Source organism: Setaria viridis, chromosome 2 (genome assembly GCF_005286985.2).
Source record: "Setaria viridis chromosome 2, Setaria_viridis_v4.0, whole genome shotgun sequence".
Lineage (NCBI taxonomy): Eukaryota > Viridiplantae > Streptophyta > Magnoliopsida > Poales > Poaceae > Setaria > Setaria viridis.
Window position 1 is genome coordinate 46,464,764 of NC_048264.2, and position 18,553 is coordinate 46,483,316.

Here is an 18,553-nt window from a genome sequence, read left to right on the forward strand (position 1 = left end):
TCGCCGGCGAGGACAGGCCGACGCTCCATGATATTTCCAGGTACGGGGCCAAACAGATCATGAAGGTGGACACGGGCCCGAACCCTCTCGGAGTGTGCGCTCTTTTTTCGGGCATTACATCGAGTGTGCGCTCTGGCGCAGGTGGAAGGCGGCCGGGCTTTCGTGCTCGCCTGCCCGAGCCCGACGATCGGCGAGGTGCACGTCTGGCACGGGAGCAACGGCGACAGAGTCGACGTGCACGCGCACAACTGGAGCGTCGCGTGCCTCGAGCTCTCCGGCGACGGCCAGCTGCTCGCCACCGCCGACTCCACAGGCACGGTGCTGCGCATCTTCAGCACCATTGACGGCTTGACGCTACAAGAGGTGATTTAGATCGATCGCTTGATCCGTTTTACCTGCTACTACGACTAGTCTGTTTCTTTCTTTTCAGAAACTTTATTTATCAGCCAAAATGTAGAATTGCAGATGTTAGTATATTTTCCTGTAAACTTGATCAAAGATAGGGAAGTTTAACTTAAAGACAAAACTAAAACCTCTTATATTCCCTCATGTTTCGTCAACTTAATCCATTTTTTATGGTAAAAAAATGATCAAAATGATAGCCACCAATTTGGTGGCCGAAATTTGACCACGCTAAAATTTGACTTGGCTGCTTTCAGTGCTCCGGTTGCTTCATTTTCTTATTTTCCTTTCTTGTCACCCCGCTGATTTAGTTCTTATGACAACCATTCATGTCCTTGAGCTAATAAGGGGCTGTGCCAGAGCAGAAATACACAGCATGGTGTTCTCTCCCGATTACAAGTGGTTGGCAGCCTGTGCTCTGTAGCGACAATGCCACGGTTGACATGTTCAGCGTCGAAGTGGACTTAACCCCCTGCACACCGGCGGACGGCAACGGCGACGGCCTCGACGCCAACTGATGCAGCTTGTGACCTGTCCCCGCACACAAGGGGTAATTCCAAGACATGATTTCTATCCCTTCCTGAACATTGGAGAACAAAAGTAAAGTGTCGATGATAATGCTATTGATGTTGGCTGAAACATGGATCTATGTTCATCGTCGATCTGCTTCAGCTTCCTTGGTGGCACGTTTCAGAGCTATGTGAATGAAGGCGTAAGGTACATGGCTGGGTTCGGTCAAGAACCTAACACCATCCTTGTCGTCGGCGCCGATGGTAGGTGAGAGTGTTGTTTTTCGAGGCAGACGTTTTTGCCCTGACTTGTGCTCACTTTTGTCCTTCTGCTCTGCGCGTAGCTTCTACCGGTGCCAGTTTGATCCGCTCAAAGGCCACATGAAACCGATTGAACACAAGAATTTTATGAAGATGGACCAAAAGAATGCAGGGGCAAAATGACTGAATGTTCTTATGACGCCGGTTTGGCAGGCGTGGTTCTTCAATGTTGCAGTTGCATATGGCAACCGGCCAGGGACGCCACCAACTGTTGGATTTGTCTGATCCGATCCAACGGCCAACAATCAGTACGTCCAAATGAAACCAAGAGCCCTCTGCCCAAAAATAAAACCCTACGTCCGTCTCCGTCCCCAAATCCGTCACCCGCCGCCGCCACGCACCAAACCTCCGTCCTCGAACCCTGCCGCTGCCGCTGCCGCTGCCGCCGCGCCATGAGGCCTCTCGACGAGAAAGAGACCACGCAGGTATTCGAGAAGCTGTTCAAATTCACGGGGCCCAACCTGAAGCACCTCCTGGAGCGGCCCGCCGTCGAGGGCCCCGACCCAGAGCACGGCCGCTACTGCTTCCGCCTCCACCGGAACCGCGTCTACTACGCCTCCGAGGCGCTCGTCCGCCGCGCCACCACCGTCGCTCGCCCGCGCCTCGCCGGCGTGGGGACGCCCATCGGCAAGTTCACCCACCACGGCGCGTTCCACCTCACCGTCCACGCGCTCGACCTCCTCGCGGCCCACGCGCGGCGCCGCGTCTGGCTCAAGCCCGACACCGAGCGCTCCTTCCTCTTCGGCAACTCCGTGCCAAAGTCCTCCCTCGCGCGCATCACCGAGAACACCAAGGCGGGGGACGGGGTCGTCGTCATGTCCATGGCCGACGTGCCGCTCGGGTTCGGCATCGCTGCGAGGTCGGCGCAGGACTGCAGGAAGGCGGACACGAACGCTGTGGTCGTGCTTCACCAGGCGGACGCCGGGGAGTACCTCCGCAAGGAGGAGGAGCTCATGTGAGGTGAGGGCAGAGGCCTGTGGTCTGGTTGGTTATTCACCATTTGGCTGATTAGAGATCACGCCTTACTGTTGTGTTCAAGGCTTCAGGCATATGTTTATGTACGGAATGATTGATTGGCTGTGAGATGTGATGATAGCTGTTGCCAAATTTCATCTTTGTCAGTGCCAATATATGTTTTCTGCCTTCTGATAAATCTAATGGAGTAATTGGATCAGATTACTTGTTGAATTACTTAACTTTTAAATGGTTGCTATGGCATTATACAGTATGCTGTTCATAAAGTGAAGAAATTTAACACACAGATAGTAAGTTAATTGATGGAATATGTTAAGACTTCATTCAATTGGAAGGCGTGATTTATCCTATGAATGAACATGGAACATTATGCTCCACTTATCTGTTCAAGGCTTCATACAATGTGCTAAATAGTTTTCGATGGACTGATTCACTTCAAATACAGATCGGATTACCTCCTAAATCGCACTAAATTATCAAGCAAAGTAATTCCTGACATGGAATTCTGCTGGGTGATTCATCATTTGAAAATTTTCTGTTTATGTATGTGAAGACAACCTCAAATTGAGTTGCATAAGTTGGGTTTGCGTAGTCATATCATTTAAGACGATCATCCAATCTGTCTTCTTTTTCTTTCTTTCTTTCTTTTTTTTGTGAAATGGTGATCATCCAATCTTTTAATCTGGCAGCTTTGATAAATGACCATCCTTGTGCATATGGTGGGCTGTTATCTAGCATCTACCATGGAAATCTGCTTTACAGCCATACTAGCAATGTTACAGCCCTAAATATCCCCAGTTGACAGTTGCTGCATTGTGCTGGCTCTTCTGCATTAAGCTATTCTATTCTGTTACAGTCCATATATAATATCCGGATGTGCTAAATAGGTGTATTTTTCTCATATTGCTGAATATGGCACCTGTAGATGCCTGGTTTGAGATATATGATTCTGATTTTCCATTTCCATCATGCTTACAGGTGTGCCATGGCTTGTGATGCTGAAACTCTGAAAGATGTGTCCTTTGCATTTGTGATCTGTAACTGTAAGCAGTTCTACAATGGTTGGAAACCGATGTTAGGAGAGGTGGTCTTCCTGTATGTATTAGTACTAGTAGTCTTGTTCTCGGGCAATCCTGGGGCTATGATACTGGAGTTTCTCATGTACAACTCGTAAATTAGGTGATGAGTGATGTTATAGTCCCTTGTACTGCATGTATGGATCAGATTGTCTGGGGCTCTGGGCTGTAGTAGGCTGTAGGCCACTGCTATCTGGTAGAACTACTGAATGCGATGCTAACATGATGCTAGATTCTCAGTTAGTCAGTTTGTTGGCCGGTTGGACCTAGACCAAGGGCATCGCACGTCCGGCGTGTGCATCTGGACGAGATAATATTTCAGGCAAGGAAAATTATAAGCGCTTGAACAAGATTATGGCCTGGTTTGGTTTCCCTGCTTATTTTTAGCACCCGTCACATCGAATGTTTAGATACTAATCAGAAGTATTAAACGTACAATATTTAAATATTTATTGTAGCAACACATGGTCAAATCATGGACTAATTAGGCTTAATAGATTCGTCTCACCGTTTAGCCTCCACTTATGCAATGAGTTTTGTAAATAGTCTACGTTTAATACTCCTAATTAGTATCTAAATATTCACGTGCTAAAAATAAGCAAAAGTAACCAAACGCCCCTATATCAAAACATGGATTGCTTTGGGTCTTAATAAGACCAGGAACAGTAAAAAAAGATGCGCATCCGGGGAATCGAACCCCGGTCAGTACCGTGGGAGGGTACTATGATACCACTACACCAGATGCGCTTGTTGGGTTAGAGGCGAGTGATAATAATATAAAATTTAGCTGCGTCGCCTCCCTTACTCCAGCGATCGGAGTTGTCTGCGTGAAATTCAGTGTGGCATGGCATTTTTGGCAATTGACGATTTGCCTCTGAAACATGATATCGTATGTCCGGGCAATCCATTCGGATCGCCGAGCACCCTGTCCTTGCCAGTTGCCAGCCAAGTGGACTCCCAACTTTTGCGACGTCCACAGCACAACTGCCAAAAAGTCTCGAACCGGCGCTGTCATGCCATCAGGCATTCAGGCGTCATCCCTTGCGCCGGCCGGCCCCCCTGCAGTTCTGCTTCTGCATGCGTGTCCACGTGAACGCGCAGGCGGCGACGATGCCCCCACCGCGCGAGCGCGACAGCGGCAGCCGCTGGTAAGCGGCTCCACGTGACGCCCTCGTGCGACCGCGACCTTCCGGCCCCCTGTCCCCTCGGCTTTGCCGCGCTGCATCTCTATTCCCTGGCCCGTGTCAAGCCGCCGGTAGCGCCCGCCATTATTGCCGCAACAGCAACGTCCCCGGCGCCTGCTTTTCCTTTTACAATAATATAATATATGCGTGATACCGTATCTATTCATCAGCGATAGGAAGATGCACTACGTTGACAATTCATCTAGATCAAAAGTCCGGCCTTACGGAACGTCGAACCTTCTAGATGCTCCTTCGGCGGCTTCTGCTTTTCTTTGCTTATAGATTACCATGTTCACATTGTTATGTCGGTATATAATGGTAAACAAGAGATTAAGAGCCTTATTAGATTCACCCGGATTGTAAATAGCTGATTGTAACTTATGGGTTGTTATAAAAGCTTGTAGATGAAAAACTGTCTGGATCAGGTAGAGCCTTTAGAAGCCACAATTGTAAGGAACCGTGCAAATTATCTCAACTAAACCTGGTTATGATCCATTGATCAACCCAAGTTAATTAAAATAATCCCGGTAGTCCCCGGTATGCGCCTCAAGCATCGCCTAGGAATAACTCGCATACCGTTTTTACATCATGCCAACCACCACAAGCAAACATATGAGAGCAAATTTTAAACTTTGATTTACAAGTCTTGATCATCTTACAAAATTTCAGAAATTATAATTACAACATATAGCAACTAGAACATGAGAGCTTTCATCAACAAAAAGGGGAGTTCTCATTCAACTTAGATGTAGCCTAGGTCTAGTGGCTATCCTATCATGTTTTTTCTTAGATTAAGAGTTAAAACACAACAGGAGATATAAAGTAATAAGGTGCAACAATAATGTCCTTGCCCATAAGACACCACCTGCACAAGCTTAGAGCGACCTCCACCATCCATCCACTTTGTCAGCTCCAGCGGGATGAATGTGGTCATCGCTCACAACAAGGAAACCTGCAAAAATACTTAACGACAACACCGTAAGTACATTGCGTACTTGCAGGGCTTATCCATAATATTGTACATTTGGTGGATGCATGAGGCTTGTCAAGTTTTAACATTAGACCATAAAAATACGAGCATAATTTATCAAGTAAATAAGCAAAAGATATGGCATCTACTTTCTCTATCAAGCACCAATGCAATTGCAGAAGTAGTAAAGTGATCATGTAACCATGAGCTCAATCTTCCATAAGCTCTTCACGGAACTCTACGTTAAAGTCCAAGTACATGAGCGTGCTTCTTTTCTCATTTTCTTTTCTGTTTCTTTATTGTATATTAGTATTTCATATTTGTTTCCTTTACGTATACTAATATGCTAATATATATAAAGTTGTATTTAATATATAATATTACATTTGAGATAATATTATATACTTCTTTGACTCTTTCACATTCTCACAGTTTTCCTTTGCATCTTGCAACACCTTACCTAGATCATCGATAGAACCTTCTTCTGCAACCATATCTTCTTCAATCTCGCCCATTACAGCATCTGCAAAGGCACCTCCTTGAGTTCAATCAGGAATGTAGCTATCATCTTCATCATTATCATCATCATCTTCCATCATAACTCCTCTTTCCCCGTGCTTGGTCCAAACGAAATAGTTAGGCATGAATCCTGAACTGTATATGTGAGCGTGAATAATCTTTCTGGATGAGTAATCCTTCTCATTTTTGCAAATTCAACATGGACAACAAATGAAACCATACGGCGGTTTGTTGGACTTTGACAGATCGAGAAAACCACGCAAGCCATTAATATACTCCATGGAGCGTTTGTCCGCATTGTACATCCATTGCCGATCCATCTACAAAGTATTACCAAACCAAAGATATTCTGATCATCCATAGAATTATATACGAAACATAACAAATATGATACAAATTTCATTAAACTTAAATGTTGCTAAAAGTTTAGATAGAAATACACAGATTTAAATTCCAGATCCAAACAACATGATACGCTACCACAAACTCAAATATTTCTGAAAGTTTAGATAGAAATACACATATTTAAATTTCAGACCCAAACAACATGATACGCTACCACAAACTCAAATATTTCTAAAAGTTTAGTTATAAATACACAAATCTAAATTTAGAACCCAAACAACATGATACACTACGACAAACCATCCACTAAGTACTATCTAGGAGAACTTTAAGTATCCTTAGGCGGCGAAGATGAAAATTTTGCTGACCCAGCCTCATCCTGTGGTTCAGTTATACCTCCTGCGACAGTAGTACTCAGTGGACCTAAAACCCCCGGGACTGGCGGTGGAGCATAACGACCACCAAAAGGAGGTTCCTGACCCGCCGCAACAGTATCTTCATGACATCTTTCCAAATAACGAAGCATTGCTCTCTCCCACGTGCTCATTTTCTTCGGCTTATCATGAGGGCTAACTATGGTTTTCCCCTTGCCGCGAGAGTAACAACGATCGCCCCCACCATCACCACTATCTTCAGCAGCAGTAGCCAGCAGCAGTAGCCATCTCTATGTACCACAATTTATTTAGCTTATATTCGCAAATGACTAAACTAGAACAAATTATATCTTCCTCCCACTATTTATTTAGCTCAAACATAACATATAAATGAAAATTTTCTCCATTGTAGCTTATTTTAAAAATAACTAATTACACACCTCTATTTCATCTTATTATCTCTATGTACCACAATTTATCTTGCTCATATTTGCAAATGACTAAAATATGAACAAATTATATTTTTTCCCATAATTTATTTAGCTCATATTTGTAAAGGACTAAACTATAAAATTATTCCTCTAATCTCATATCAATTTTTTGACTAATACGAAACATAGCATTCAAAAAATTCTAGCTTATTCTAAAAATCACAAATATGAGCTTTAAATGACATGCATATAAATGAAGAATTTCTCCATTGTACCTCTAAAGCATAAAACTTAGTATACTAACCATGTATCAAGGGAGGATGAAGTTTCTAACCTTTTGAACACTTAAATGAGTGAAATTTCCACGAAATGGTCAAAAATCCGGTTGCACCTCTCCTATTTCGCCATGAATGGATGGAGCCCGAGCTAGAGGAAATGGCTCGGGCAAGAGGAAGAAGATGCCTACTTTATAGGAGGGAAGTTAGTACCGGTTGGGGGCTCCAAGCGGTACTAAAGGTCACCCATTAGTACCGGGTGGAGACTCCTCCCGGTAGTAATGGGTGACCTTTAGTCCCGGTTGGAGCCCCTAACCGGTACTAAAGAGGGGGTGACAGGGGGCTCCTGGGGAACTAGCCGTTAGACCCGGTACTAAAGCTCACATTATTATCAGGTCAAAAAACAATCGGTACTAAGGGTTAGGACCAATGCTCAGTTTTCCAGTAGTGTTGGCTTCAAGATGGATTCCTAAAATCCATAAAAAAAATCACCTAAATTCATATATGAGGAAGAAGTATTTTACCAAGTTATGTCCTAATGGAAAAACAAAGTTTATTCACAAGGCATGCATTTCCACTCTATTCAATAATTCAAGTAAAAATGCAAATGCATTCAAACAAGCAAAAAAATTTATACTAGTAAACAATGATGCTCATGATGCAATGCTCAACAAGTTAATTACAATTCGTTACAACAATGCACTGGCCCTAAGTCTTTAATGGAAAACCTATTAATGTCAGTTTTATATGACAAAAAAAGTCTTTGTGATAATTGATTCACCCTAATATAATCAGTGTCATTTTTAGGGAGATCTCAAGAATTATATATTGAAACAACGACACCAACCAATCTTTGGCGATCGATTGCGGCCACTAGGAAGTTGGGCACACAATTCTAATTGGTGTTGCTATCTCATCTCACTAGAAAAGGTCTCAGACTTTTCCACCCAAAAGCTTCTGATGCCTGAAAACAGGTGCCGAGTTATATGCCGCTAAAAGCAGACTGCTTGCTATGTGCGAATCTCTACGTACAACACATGTTGCTGTCAGATAGATGCAAGTATGCAACATCGATAAGCATGCCGGTTTTTCTTTTCTTTTTTTCCTTTTGAAAAAATGTGTAAATTTATCTTCAGTAACCCAAAACACGCCAGTAAAAAAAATTTGTTGCAGAAAGTATGTTGAATTGAAAACCTTGTTTGTGTCGAACCGACTTGATTGGCTTGTCGGGCGTTCTGAATCATCGCTAGTACAATAATCTGCCATCTTTTATCATATGATGGCATTTCGGTCCATCATTCGAATCCGTCGGCAGGCTGCTGAATGATGCCGATGATGTATGCCGAGCTCTTATCGTCTGAAGCTGAACAGCGTATGTCATCTGAACAAGGAAGCTTCAGCCTCACCACACAACAACTAGACGGGAATCGAGGCACTTGCATGAATGGTGCAGAGGGAGAATCTCCTTTGGGGTGGAGGAAAGTTCATCGCAGAATGAAGAATCTGTCGGTACAGCGACGTCGATCGTGGGCAAGCCAAAATGGCATACTGCGACGGAGATCATCCCGGCATCTGCACCTGCACGGCATCACACCCCTGGAACTGCACCCAGGCCCCCCTATATATACGCACAGTCACAGGGAGCACTAGAGCAGCAGCGGCAGCTACAGTAGCTTCATTCGGCTAGCAGCAAGCAAAGCTAATCAGCGAAGCATACTAGAAAGAAGGCAGAGGCTGCTGGGAATAGACGATAGATGTCGGGGTCGGGCGCCGGCGTGTGGGTGTTTCGGAACGGCGTGATGCAGCTGGAGCAGCCGGCGGCGGCGAGCCGGAAGGCGCTGGTGTACGTGCCGACGAACGAGGTGGTGCGGTCGGTGGAGGCGCTGGAGCGGCGGCTGGGGACGCTGGGGTGGGAGCGCTACTACGAGAACCGGACCATCGTGCAGCTCCACAAGCGCGACGGCGGCGCAGACCTCATCACCATCCCGCGCGACTTCGCCAGCCTCCGTTCCACCCACATGTACGACGTCGTCGTCAAGAACAGGGACCACTTCAAGGTCGTCGACGCCTAGTCGGCGACTGTGCGAGAGCTGCCAGCTACCAGAGCTCTCTGCTTCTCAAATACTCCTATCTATTCAATTTAGGGGTTGTGATGCGTGTGCAGGTGCAGATGCCGGGATGATGAGCTACGTATATACTTTTACATATGTATATATGTGTGCAGTGTGCTGCTTGGTGTGTATTTTGACTTTGCTTTGGCTTGGCTTAATGTTGCTAGTTAATCCACATGCGAGGAGTGGGAGCTACATGCATAATGTACTGATGCTTGATGTACACTATTATTGCCCTTGGGTTAGTACGTGTGAAGCTAATGAAGCATCCTCTTAATCAATTACTTCGATCAAAGATTAAACTTTGCTGCCGATCAATAAATCTTCAAATTAGGATACACCATGAGCGCGCGCGCGCGCGCACAGGCCAAATTAAAAACATCAGAAAAAGCGTTACGCTTCTGCTACCGGTAGGTAGATGCTCTATGTATTCAGGTTCCTGAACCTGAACAAAGCCAGTGTACCTGCCAACTTGACCCGGTACATGTACATACAACTGTCAGATAGCTACGGCATTCTCGTGCTCATCAATACACCTGATTCGGCAGTGGTTGAATCGATGTGATCCACGACGTGGATTGAACCTTCTTTCTTGACCCGCTTCTTTACTTCTCAGTATAATTGTTGTTGAGGTTGTTTTCCTGGACAGTTTGATTAGAAAATAATCGGATCCTAATGATGATCCTCTCAGCCCTCAACACACCTGATTGGACAGTGCTTAAGTTTGATGCGATCTATGGCGTTGACTGAAACGCCTTTCTTGACCCCCGCTACTTTAATTTCTAGTAGTATTATTGTTGAGGAGTTGTCTTGACCAGCTGGTTTCAGTAACCTCATCGCTTCTGCTTCCAGACGGTTCAGAATCGGATCCTGATCCTCTCAGTCTCAGGCAGCCCTCAACATTATCTGCCATCCTAAGATTCCTGACAAAAGGATTTTGTTTTCCTCCCTTGGCTATCGCTGTTGTCCATTAATCGGGTTGCGTCAAGCTACCTTCTGCATCGCGATGATAAGCCTACAGAGAAAGGCTACAAGGCTAGGCCGGATATTCGGGAGATGGACAGGGATGGAATGGAATTCCATCGGGAAAACACCAATTCAGCACGCATTTGTCACTGAGACGTGTATGTATGTCGTATAACGTGACGTGGCATCCTTCTTTTCCAAATAAAAATGGATTTGCTATAGGATACGGAGGACCCCTTTGGTAGGGCGAAGTCAAAGGGGTCAAAATGAAACGGCTCCTAGCAAGGAGCCCTCTTGGAGCCGGAGCTGTTTTTATACTAGGCGGACGCTCCCACACACGCAGGCCCACTGTTACGAGATTGCCCTCGGAGTTGCTCAAATTTACGCCCAAAATGTCACCGCATACAACCGCACGCGTTCTGTCCCCCGCCCTTCTCCGCACGCGTTCCTGGCGCCGCTTCTTTTCCTCGCCTCACGTCGCACAGCAAAGCTGGCGGCGCCATGAACCTGGGCCGGCGGCCAACGGTCGCGCGCAGGGAAGGTCCTCCAGGCGGGGAAACCAGTGGCTCGAGCCTGGCTAACCTCGATCCGAAGGTTGTGGGCGGGCCGCATCTAGGCCGGCGGCGGTCCTTCCCGGACCGGCGGCGGCCGGCCAACGTCGAGGGTAGTAGGCAGCCGAAGTGGCATGGGCGGTGGCGGTGGAGGGGGAAGGAGAGGAGGAACGAGTGGGGAGGTGGGAGGAGGCGACGGCGGGAGGCTGCGGAAGGCGATGCGATGGAATGGGAAGAGAAAAGAAAGAAGAAGGAAGAGAAAAGAAAGAAAGAAAATAAATAAATAGGAAGAAAAGAAAAAGAAAAGGGTATTATTGGTATTTCATCTTATCTAACCATTTTAAACTACACGGACGAGCTGTTTTGCCAAACGGTTTTCCAAAAGGAGGAGCTAGAGCCAGAGAAGCCACTCCACCCGAGGAGCTAGAGCCAGAGCCGTTTTCAGAGGAGCCGGAGCCCTGCCAAACTGGCTCGGAGTAGCTGCGTGTTGGTTCGAACAACCTATGCCCAAATTTTTTCCCCTTCATTCAATATTAGCATATTTTTCTTCCATCTCTGGTTAATGCAAGCCTCATCAGGTTAGGGTAACAGAATTTCAGGGATTTTTTTTGTAACAGTTAGGGATTTGAAGCTAGAAGGTTGGGGAAGGGAAGTCAGCCTCCCGATGAATGCGGTTGGTGGGCGAGGCAGCGAGACTTCGAGAGCAGTGCCGGAAATGTTGAAGGTTGACTAGTGGGCTGGGTTAAAACGGGAAAACTCACTTTGATAGGAAAGCGTGGCAGTAGGGAGTGTCAACGGTTGACGGTGAGGGCTGCCGTAGGCAGGAGGAGGCCAGGATGAGGCACCAAATCCTATGGGGTCGTTTGTAGCGCGGATGAGCATCGGGCGAGGTCCAATTGGTGCAGGTTAGCTCTTTTTTTTTAGCTTGGATGAGGTCACGATGAGATGGTGCGGAAAAGACCGGCTAGCTTGCATCGCGTGGAATGTCAAAATCGGCAGTTCCACGCGGTGCAGGTTCTGCCGGTCCAAGCAGCAGCGTTATGGTGACCTCGGTGCCTCGCGACCCCAGCCCTGCCCCATCTCAACGTCGGAGCCCCGCCACGCCATGACCTCCAGCCGAGCACCACCACCGCTTCGTCCTGGAGCCTGCTTGTGCGCTCGCCACCCGCGCCTCTCCCCCGTGCCCTCAGCCACCCTGCCAGCCAAGCTGCCGCAGGCCAAGCCCCTGCCGTGCGCCTCGCGGTCGAGCCGAGCTCGCGCTTCCTGGAGCCACCGGCCCGCTGCCCGCCGAGGACGAGCTCAAGCACGAGCATGAGCTAAAATTCTTCGATTATTGAAAGAAGTAGTAGTTATATTTCTGAGATTGATGGCACGCACGCGTATGTTCAGGGAGACGATGAGCAGTTACTGCACAGAGGTTCGGGAGCTTGGGTTCAGGCTGTACGTGACGATCTTGGAGAGCCTGGGTCAGGAGCCAAGCTACATGAAGGAGACGCTGGGCGAGCAGGAGCAGCACATGGCCGTCAACTTCTACCCGTCGTGCCCCTTGTCGGAGCTCACCTACGGCCTCCCGACCCACACCGATGATGATGTATGGATGCGTGCAGCCTCGCCGATGCGCCGCCACCGCCCCATGCCCAGTGAGGAAGAAATTAAAGGGGCAATGGTGAGAGGGCCGGGACGGCATCTGCAGCAGTGTCGACTCCCCTGCTAGTGGCGGCGGTAGCGGTCTGTGAGGACCAAGGGGGATGACGACGCTCGCGCTCCCCGATTTCTCCTTGCAGCGGCAGCGTGCGGTGGGCAGCGGTGGCGGCGAGCTCACTGACTGGGAAGCCCCGGCGGGAGCGGGTTGTGCGGCGCGAGCAAGCGGCCGCGGTGGGCGGCGGTGCTTGGCTGGTGGCGCGAGCACCGGGTCGAGGTAGCGAGCGTGGGCAAGTAGCTACGGCGCGAGGTGCGGCGTGGGCGAGCGTGGTAAGTCTACCACAGCTAAGCTAGGATGCAAGGTAAAGCAACTCCAAGAGGCTGCTAATCTTACCTCCAATACTTTTTTTAGAGAAAAAAAGAGAAAAAACGAACTCCAACAGTTCACCCAAATCTTCCTTAGCTTTTTAGCAACGCTAAAAAACAGCCTACCACCGCGTATATTTTAGCGTTAGCATTCCTCCCCCAATCCTGATTCCCGCACGCTCGCGCGTCCCTTCCGATGGGTCCAATACGATGACGTGGGCTGTTTTAAAATATTGGGGGCTATTTATTAGCGATCTGCTGTGGATTGATATGTTTTTGGGAAAAAAAATTTTGGAAGAATCCCCGATAAAAATATAGTTTTGGGAAAGAATTTTTTGAAGTACTCTTGGAGTTACTCAGTCCACCAATTTGCATAGGTCAACAAACAAATCTCAAATAAGCCAGACCCACCAAATGCAAAATTGTCGAACAACATCTTTGCATCTCGTGAGCCCTGGCTGGGCTGGCCAGAACCTGGCTCTGCCAAACGACTAGCCAAATCTGGAACTTTCCAAAAAAACAAACTCAACCAGAACAAGGACCGTACACTGCAGCCACTGTATAGTCTAAGACTGTAACAATGCCATGCACTGGTACAGTGATATCGAGATGTTCAGAGGACAATCAGATTGACTCTTCTTTGTTCCTGTGCTGGAGCCTCTGTCACACGTGAATATGGCACTTTCCTTGAAAATTTCACGTGAACCGAGCGTGATCCCCTTACATGAATTCCCAGCGGTGGACATGTACGTATCGGGGACAGGTAAACAGATGGTGACGTAAAGGCAACGCGCCATTGAAGGCGGAAGCAGCTGCCTGCAACCGCAACCGGCTGACGACACTTGATCTGCAGGCGAGGAAGACAACAACGAGCAACCTGACCCACCTACCAACCCGACAGCCTTGCTTCCATTGGAGACAAATGCTAGCCTCCAGGTAGGAAGCCAGTCGATCCGGTGGCGGGGCCCAACTCACAGACTCCGCCAATCAACCCTCCGGATGGCCGCCGAGAGCACTGCCCCGCCGCCACCGTCTCTTCCTCCTCCGGCAACCGCCGCCGCGCCTCGTCATCCGGTAGGCGTGCTCAATCGCTGCTTCGGTGATCGAGTCCATAATTTAGAACTCTGATCGGTTCTTGCAAAATTTAGCCGCCCAAGTCCGCTTGTGTTCATGGTGTGCGTTCCCGTTCTGGTTCGTGATCTGCAGAGACTGTTGGGGTTCGAGCAGCTGGACGCGCGCGTCAAGGTGGTTTACAGGGCGCGCGGGATTCTTTGCAGCAATGGAATTTTGGGTGAGTTGACGGATTCTTGTGAGCTTTGTGTTTCAGGAGCTGACCTCGTCGCAGGCGGAGTTGCTGGAGAGGATCCAGAAGCTGAAACAGGTATGCATGATCCTCTGACGAAATGCAGATAAGAGCTCGCGCAATTGATTAGTCTGTCAGAATGAACAAACGCAATCGGCGAGTTGAAAAACTTGGATTTGGAAATTATTTTTTAAGAGTTCCGGAAATTCGCTGGTTTGATGATCAGATGCTGATGAGCTGCAATGGACTGAACTCTGTTTCAGGAGGTGCAGAACTGGCGCTCCAACGTAGAGACACAGGTCCGGACATGCCAGAATGTGAGTTTTGTTCTGTTCTTTCTCCCCAAGTTTGTAAACTCCACAGACCATAGACCATAGGCGTGTGCCATTGTGTGAGTGCTGCGCCCATTAACGATTACGATATGCAGTGATGATAAAACTGTGTTACATACAGGAACTCCAGGGTCTGAAGAAGGGACTTGACTCTGAAGTGGAGCAGCTGAAATTGGTGTGCCTTCTTTCCGACGACTTTTCATCCTTTTAGTTCAGTGTCCAGGAGCATCTCACCATCTTCTTGTTTTGCTTCTAGGAAATGAAGGAGATTAGGTCTGCAATCCAGAAAGAGAAGGGTAATCTACCTACGCAAATCACAACTTTAGAGATGGTTGGTTTTACACGAGAAATATCTACGAGATAAAATGCCACTGAGCCATGCTGTTGCACAAGAAATTACAATGATTTTCTTGTTTTGTAGAGCAATAACGACACAGAACAAGCCCTGCAGACCCAAGACCAAGCATTGAAGGTTGACACTGATGCTAGTATGGAAGAACAAACAGCAACACAAGCGTGAATTGGTACAACCTTCCAGAGGTGAAGTTTATCCTGCTGGATATTCAGCTCCTTTCGGTGGATCAAAAAGGAAAAAAGCTGGCAAATACACTAAATCATATGTAGTACTCGTATTATTTTTGAATCCATACCATCAGGTGCAAATATCTACCAGTACCAGCAAACTGAAGTGCAACGTTTCGGATTAATCTTGTAAAGTGGTCCACTACATGTACAAGAATTGCTTGTTTTGTAACAGTTCCAAGTCTACAACTTCAATTTTCAAATGAAGTATGCACAACAACCTCTGGTTCTACACATGCTAGAAATAAAAGATGTGCTACCCGATGAGGATCTGGAATGGCCATGTAACATTGCACATCAACATGTAAGCATTTCTGAGAAACCAACTTATGGTCATCAGAGACTCAGAGTAAAATGCAACAATCTGGATTGCTTGCCTCTTCAGTTGCTTTGAGGAAACTTACATTATCTTCCCTTAAAACCAGTGCTGCCTAAGAAACCTTAGTTTGTGCTAAAATACCTTTCCGTTTATCTGTGTGAAGGCTTCCTACAAGAGCAGAATATACTGATTCATCTGGAGTCAATCCAGCTTTCAACATATCATCGTACAGTTGGAACGCCGCCTCTGATCTCCCTTCCTTTGCCAGACCTGATATCAGAACCGTATATGCCACCACATTAGGTTTTGTTCCCCTCTGTTTCATCTCTTCAAACAGCTTCAGCGCCACATCCACCTTCCCAGTGACACAGTGGCCATGAACTAGCGATGCATAAGTGTATACATCTGGAACAAACCCTTTCTTCTCCATCTCCTTTCTGAACCTCTCAGCCTCGCGGATGCTCCCCTTCTTGATGTACCCATCCATCATAACATTGTAGGTCACAACACTGGGCATTGCCCCTTTCCCTGCCATTTCTCGGAACAGCCTTCTAGCCTCCACCATGTCACCTTCCTTGCAATGTATGCTGATCAATGTAGTGTAGCTGACATAATTTGGCGCCACGCCATTCTCGATCATGATATGCAACAGAGTCTTAGCCTCATCCATTCTATTCACCCTGCAAAGACCACAGGCTAGTGTGTTGTATGTGTAGACATCCAGTTCGATTCCTGTTTTCTCCATGGCCACCTTTATTTGAAGAGCACTGTCCACCATCCCTTTACGGCAGTACCCATCGATCATCGTATTAAAAATAATTTGGTTGTACCTAACACCTCGCCCTTGCATATCTGCTAGCAACATCTCTGCAGCCTCCATCTGCCCAATCTTGCAGAATCCATTGATCAATACACCGTATGTACGCTCGTTTGGCTCAATACCATTGCCAACACATTCATCAAATACCTCAGAGGCCTTCCGCACATTCCCTGCACGACAGTATGCGTTGATGACCGCCGTGTAGAAGTACACATCCCCTGCAACATTCTTTGTCTTCATCTCATCGATCAGAGCTTCAACATTGTCGATATCCCTGGCTGCCGATAAACAGTCGACCAGGATCGTGTATGTCCCAACTGTCGCCTCAATCCCTTCGTTTTCCATGATCCTGAGCACCTCCTCGACCTGTTTGTCATCCTCTTGGCGTTTGTAACAGTCAAGCAGTGAGTTGTAGCACAAGGCATTCGGCTTCACGCCGTGGCGAGGCATTTCGTCGAGCAGCTGGCGAGCGTCGGCGATGCGGCCGGACTTGCAGAACCCATCGACGACCACAGACGCGGAGAGTGGCGACACGGAATCCGGACAGGAGGTGAGCGCCCGCCTGAGGAGGTCGGTGGCGGCGGCGAGCTGTCCGGCGCGGCGGAGGGAGAGGAGGGAGGACGTGAGCGAGCGAGGGTCGAGGCGGCCGAGTCGGGAGACGGTGAGGTCGAGTGCCTCGGCCGCACGGTCTGCCGCGCCCGCGTCGGCGTACGCGCGGAAGAGCATGTCGTGGAAGGCCGCCACGGCATGCGGCGGCGCGCCGCGCGGGAGGGAGGAGGCAGCGAGGTCGGGGAACGGCACCGCGAGGAGGTGCGGCGTCAGCAGGGAGGACAGCTTGGACCTGGCTTCGGCGAAGCGGCGCGCCGTGAGGAGAGACGCGAAGGCGGCGAGCGGCGGCACGGCGGAGGTGGACGCGGCCATCGCATCGGGCTGGGGCCTGGGGCGGGAGAGGAGAGTGGGGGGAGAAAAACAGAGGAAATCGCTGGATGTCGTTTACGTTTTCCGCACTTGGTGGCGGTTCTTGATGGTGGGCTCCACCACTTTATTAGGTGGGCTGGACCCAGGCGTAAGCTTTGTTTGATGGGCTGAGCTTACCTGTGGGCTCTTTTAGAGCCCAACCATCCTGAACGAGAAAATATATGGTCCTGTTCGCTTCAGCTTATTCAGCCGGCTTATCAGCCACCAAACAGTATTTTTCTCTCACAACAAATCAACTGTTTTAGCTTTTTAGCCGGCTTATAAGCTGAAGCGAACAGACCATACTTTCTCCAACCAAAGCACTGGAGAAAGTCTTATATCACTGTTCTCGGAAAAGAAAGAAAAGTCGTATTTCTGAGGTTAAACAATACAAAATTTATCCGCTCACGAGCTGCACAGCCGCACGAACAGGTGGGACGAGAATTCCAACGGCATGGAAGCAATCACACAGAGCTCACAGGCGCCACGACAAGAGTGAATGAAAGAGCCCGACACGATGTGACGCGAGCCTGGCCCGTCGCATGCGCGGACGCGCTTGGCTCCGCCTATCCGGGGCGCCTGCAGCCGTCTCGCCTGAGACGCCGCTCGTGCGCTGCCGGTACGGCGACGCCCTTTCGCGGCGACAGACAAGACGCCGCCTGCGTGCATGCGCCCAGCGCAGGCCGCCGATCATTGATCCGCATGTACACGTGCACAGTGGCTTACAGTACAGGATCCCCCCAGCCTACGTGACGTGCATGTACACGTGCGTCGCGCTCGCCTCGGCCGTGCTCGCGTGCCCAAAAGCCAAAATCCTCGTCCCCTGCTTCGGCGTCGCGGCGCTTGGTGAACGTTCCGTCAACCAGCCGATGCAGCGGCCAGCAGGACTGCGTTGGCGGTGATCACTTGTTGGCCCTTGCTGAAGTTGCTATCACTGTCGGGTATCAAGATCGCCGGGAATGGCCCTGCATCTGCAACAACGACGGCGGCCTGCCGACTTGGGCATCAAATCATCCCAGCCCAAACCTCGTGAGACCTACGAAACTCAGGACAAGACTAAAGGTCACGTTTGGATCCAATTATGAATTTTGAAAATTTAGATTTTAGATGGATTTTGAGAATCCAGATCTAAGCAAAATTTGGATGGTGTTGTTTGATCATAAATTCCAAAATCTGATTGTATAGTAATTTGTTAAATAGATGACTTTTATGCCCTTGCTACCC

The 18,553-nt window shown here is 48.4% G+C and overlaps 4 protein-coding genes and 1 non-coding gene across 8 annotated transcripts; 3 read left to right on the top strand and 2 right to left on the bottom strand.

Annotated features, from left to right (window-relative positions):
- The first annotated feature begins 1,420 nt into the window (after nucleotides 1-1,420).
- Nucleotides 1,421-3,526, top strand: LOC117842347 (uncharacterized). Its single transcript, XM_034722758.2, has 2 exons — nucleotides 1,421-2,192; nucleotides 3,186-3,526. Exon 1 carries the CDS (start codon nucleotides 1,625-1,627, stop codon nucleotides 2,189-2,191), a length of 567 nt encoding a protein of 188 aa, XP_034578649.1. The 5' UTR covers nucleotides 1,421-1,624; the 3' UTR covers nucleotide 2,192; nucleotides 3,186-3,526.
- A 433-nt stretch (nucleotides 3,527-3,959) lies between these two features.
- Nucleotides 3,960-4,030, bottom strand: TRNAG-CCC (transfer RNA glycine (anticodon CCC)). The gene has a single exon. It is a non-coding gene; the product is annotated as a tRNA-Gly (tRNA).
- A 4,954-nt stretch (nucleotides 4,031-8,984) lies between these two features.
- LOC117845386 (flowering-promoting factor 1-like protein 5) lies at nucleotides 8,985-9,773 on the top strand. Its single transcript, XM_034726413.2, has one exon. It carries the CDS (start codon nucleotides 9,136-9,138, stop codon nucleotides 9,451-9,453), a length of 318 nt encoding a protein of 105 aa, XP_034582304.1. The 5' UTR covers nucleotides 8,985-9,135; the 3' UTR covers nucleotides 9,454-9,773.
- A 2,305-nt stretch (nucleotides 9,774-12,078) lies between these two features.
- Nucleotides 12,079-15,467, top strand: LOC117845958 (uncharacterized). Of its 4 annotated transcripts, none has more exons than XM_034727048.2 (7): nucleotides 12,079-14,090; nucleotides 14,223-14,261; nucleotides 14,344-14,397; nucleotides 14,583-14,636; nucleotides 14,773-14,826; nucleotides 14,908-14,947; nucleotides 15,073-15,467. In XM_034727048.2, the coding sequence occupies exons 1-7, from the start codon at nucleotides 14,016-14,018 to the stop codon at nucleotides 15,078-15,080; spliced, it is 324 nt and encodes a 107-aa protein (XP_034582939.1). In that variant the 5' UTR covers nucleotides 12,079-14,015; the 3' UTR covers nucleotides 15,081-15,467. The 4 variants fall into 4 exon arrangements, with proteins under 4 accessions (XP_034582939.1, XP_034582938.1, XP_034582937.1 ...); XM_034727046.2 differs by having other exon boundaries at nucleotides 12,101-14,090; nucleotides 14,165-14,261; nucleotides 14,908-14,982; XM_034727045.2 differs by having other exon boundaries at nucleotides 12,347-14,090; nucleotides 14,908-14,982.
- LOC117844503 (uncharacterized) lies at nucleotides 15,325-17,335 on the bottom strand. The gene has a single exon (XM_072291680.1). It carries the CDS (start codon nucleotides 17,291-17,293, stop codon nucleotides 15,665-15,667), a length of 1,629 nt encoding a protein of 542 aa, XP_072147781.1. The 5' UTR covers nucleotides 17,294-17,335; the 3' UTR covers nucleotides 15,325-15,664.
- Nucleotides 17,336-18,553: the final 1,218 nt, after the last annotated feature.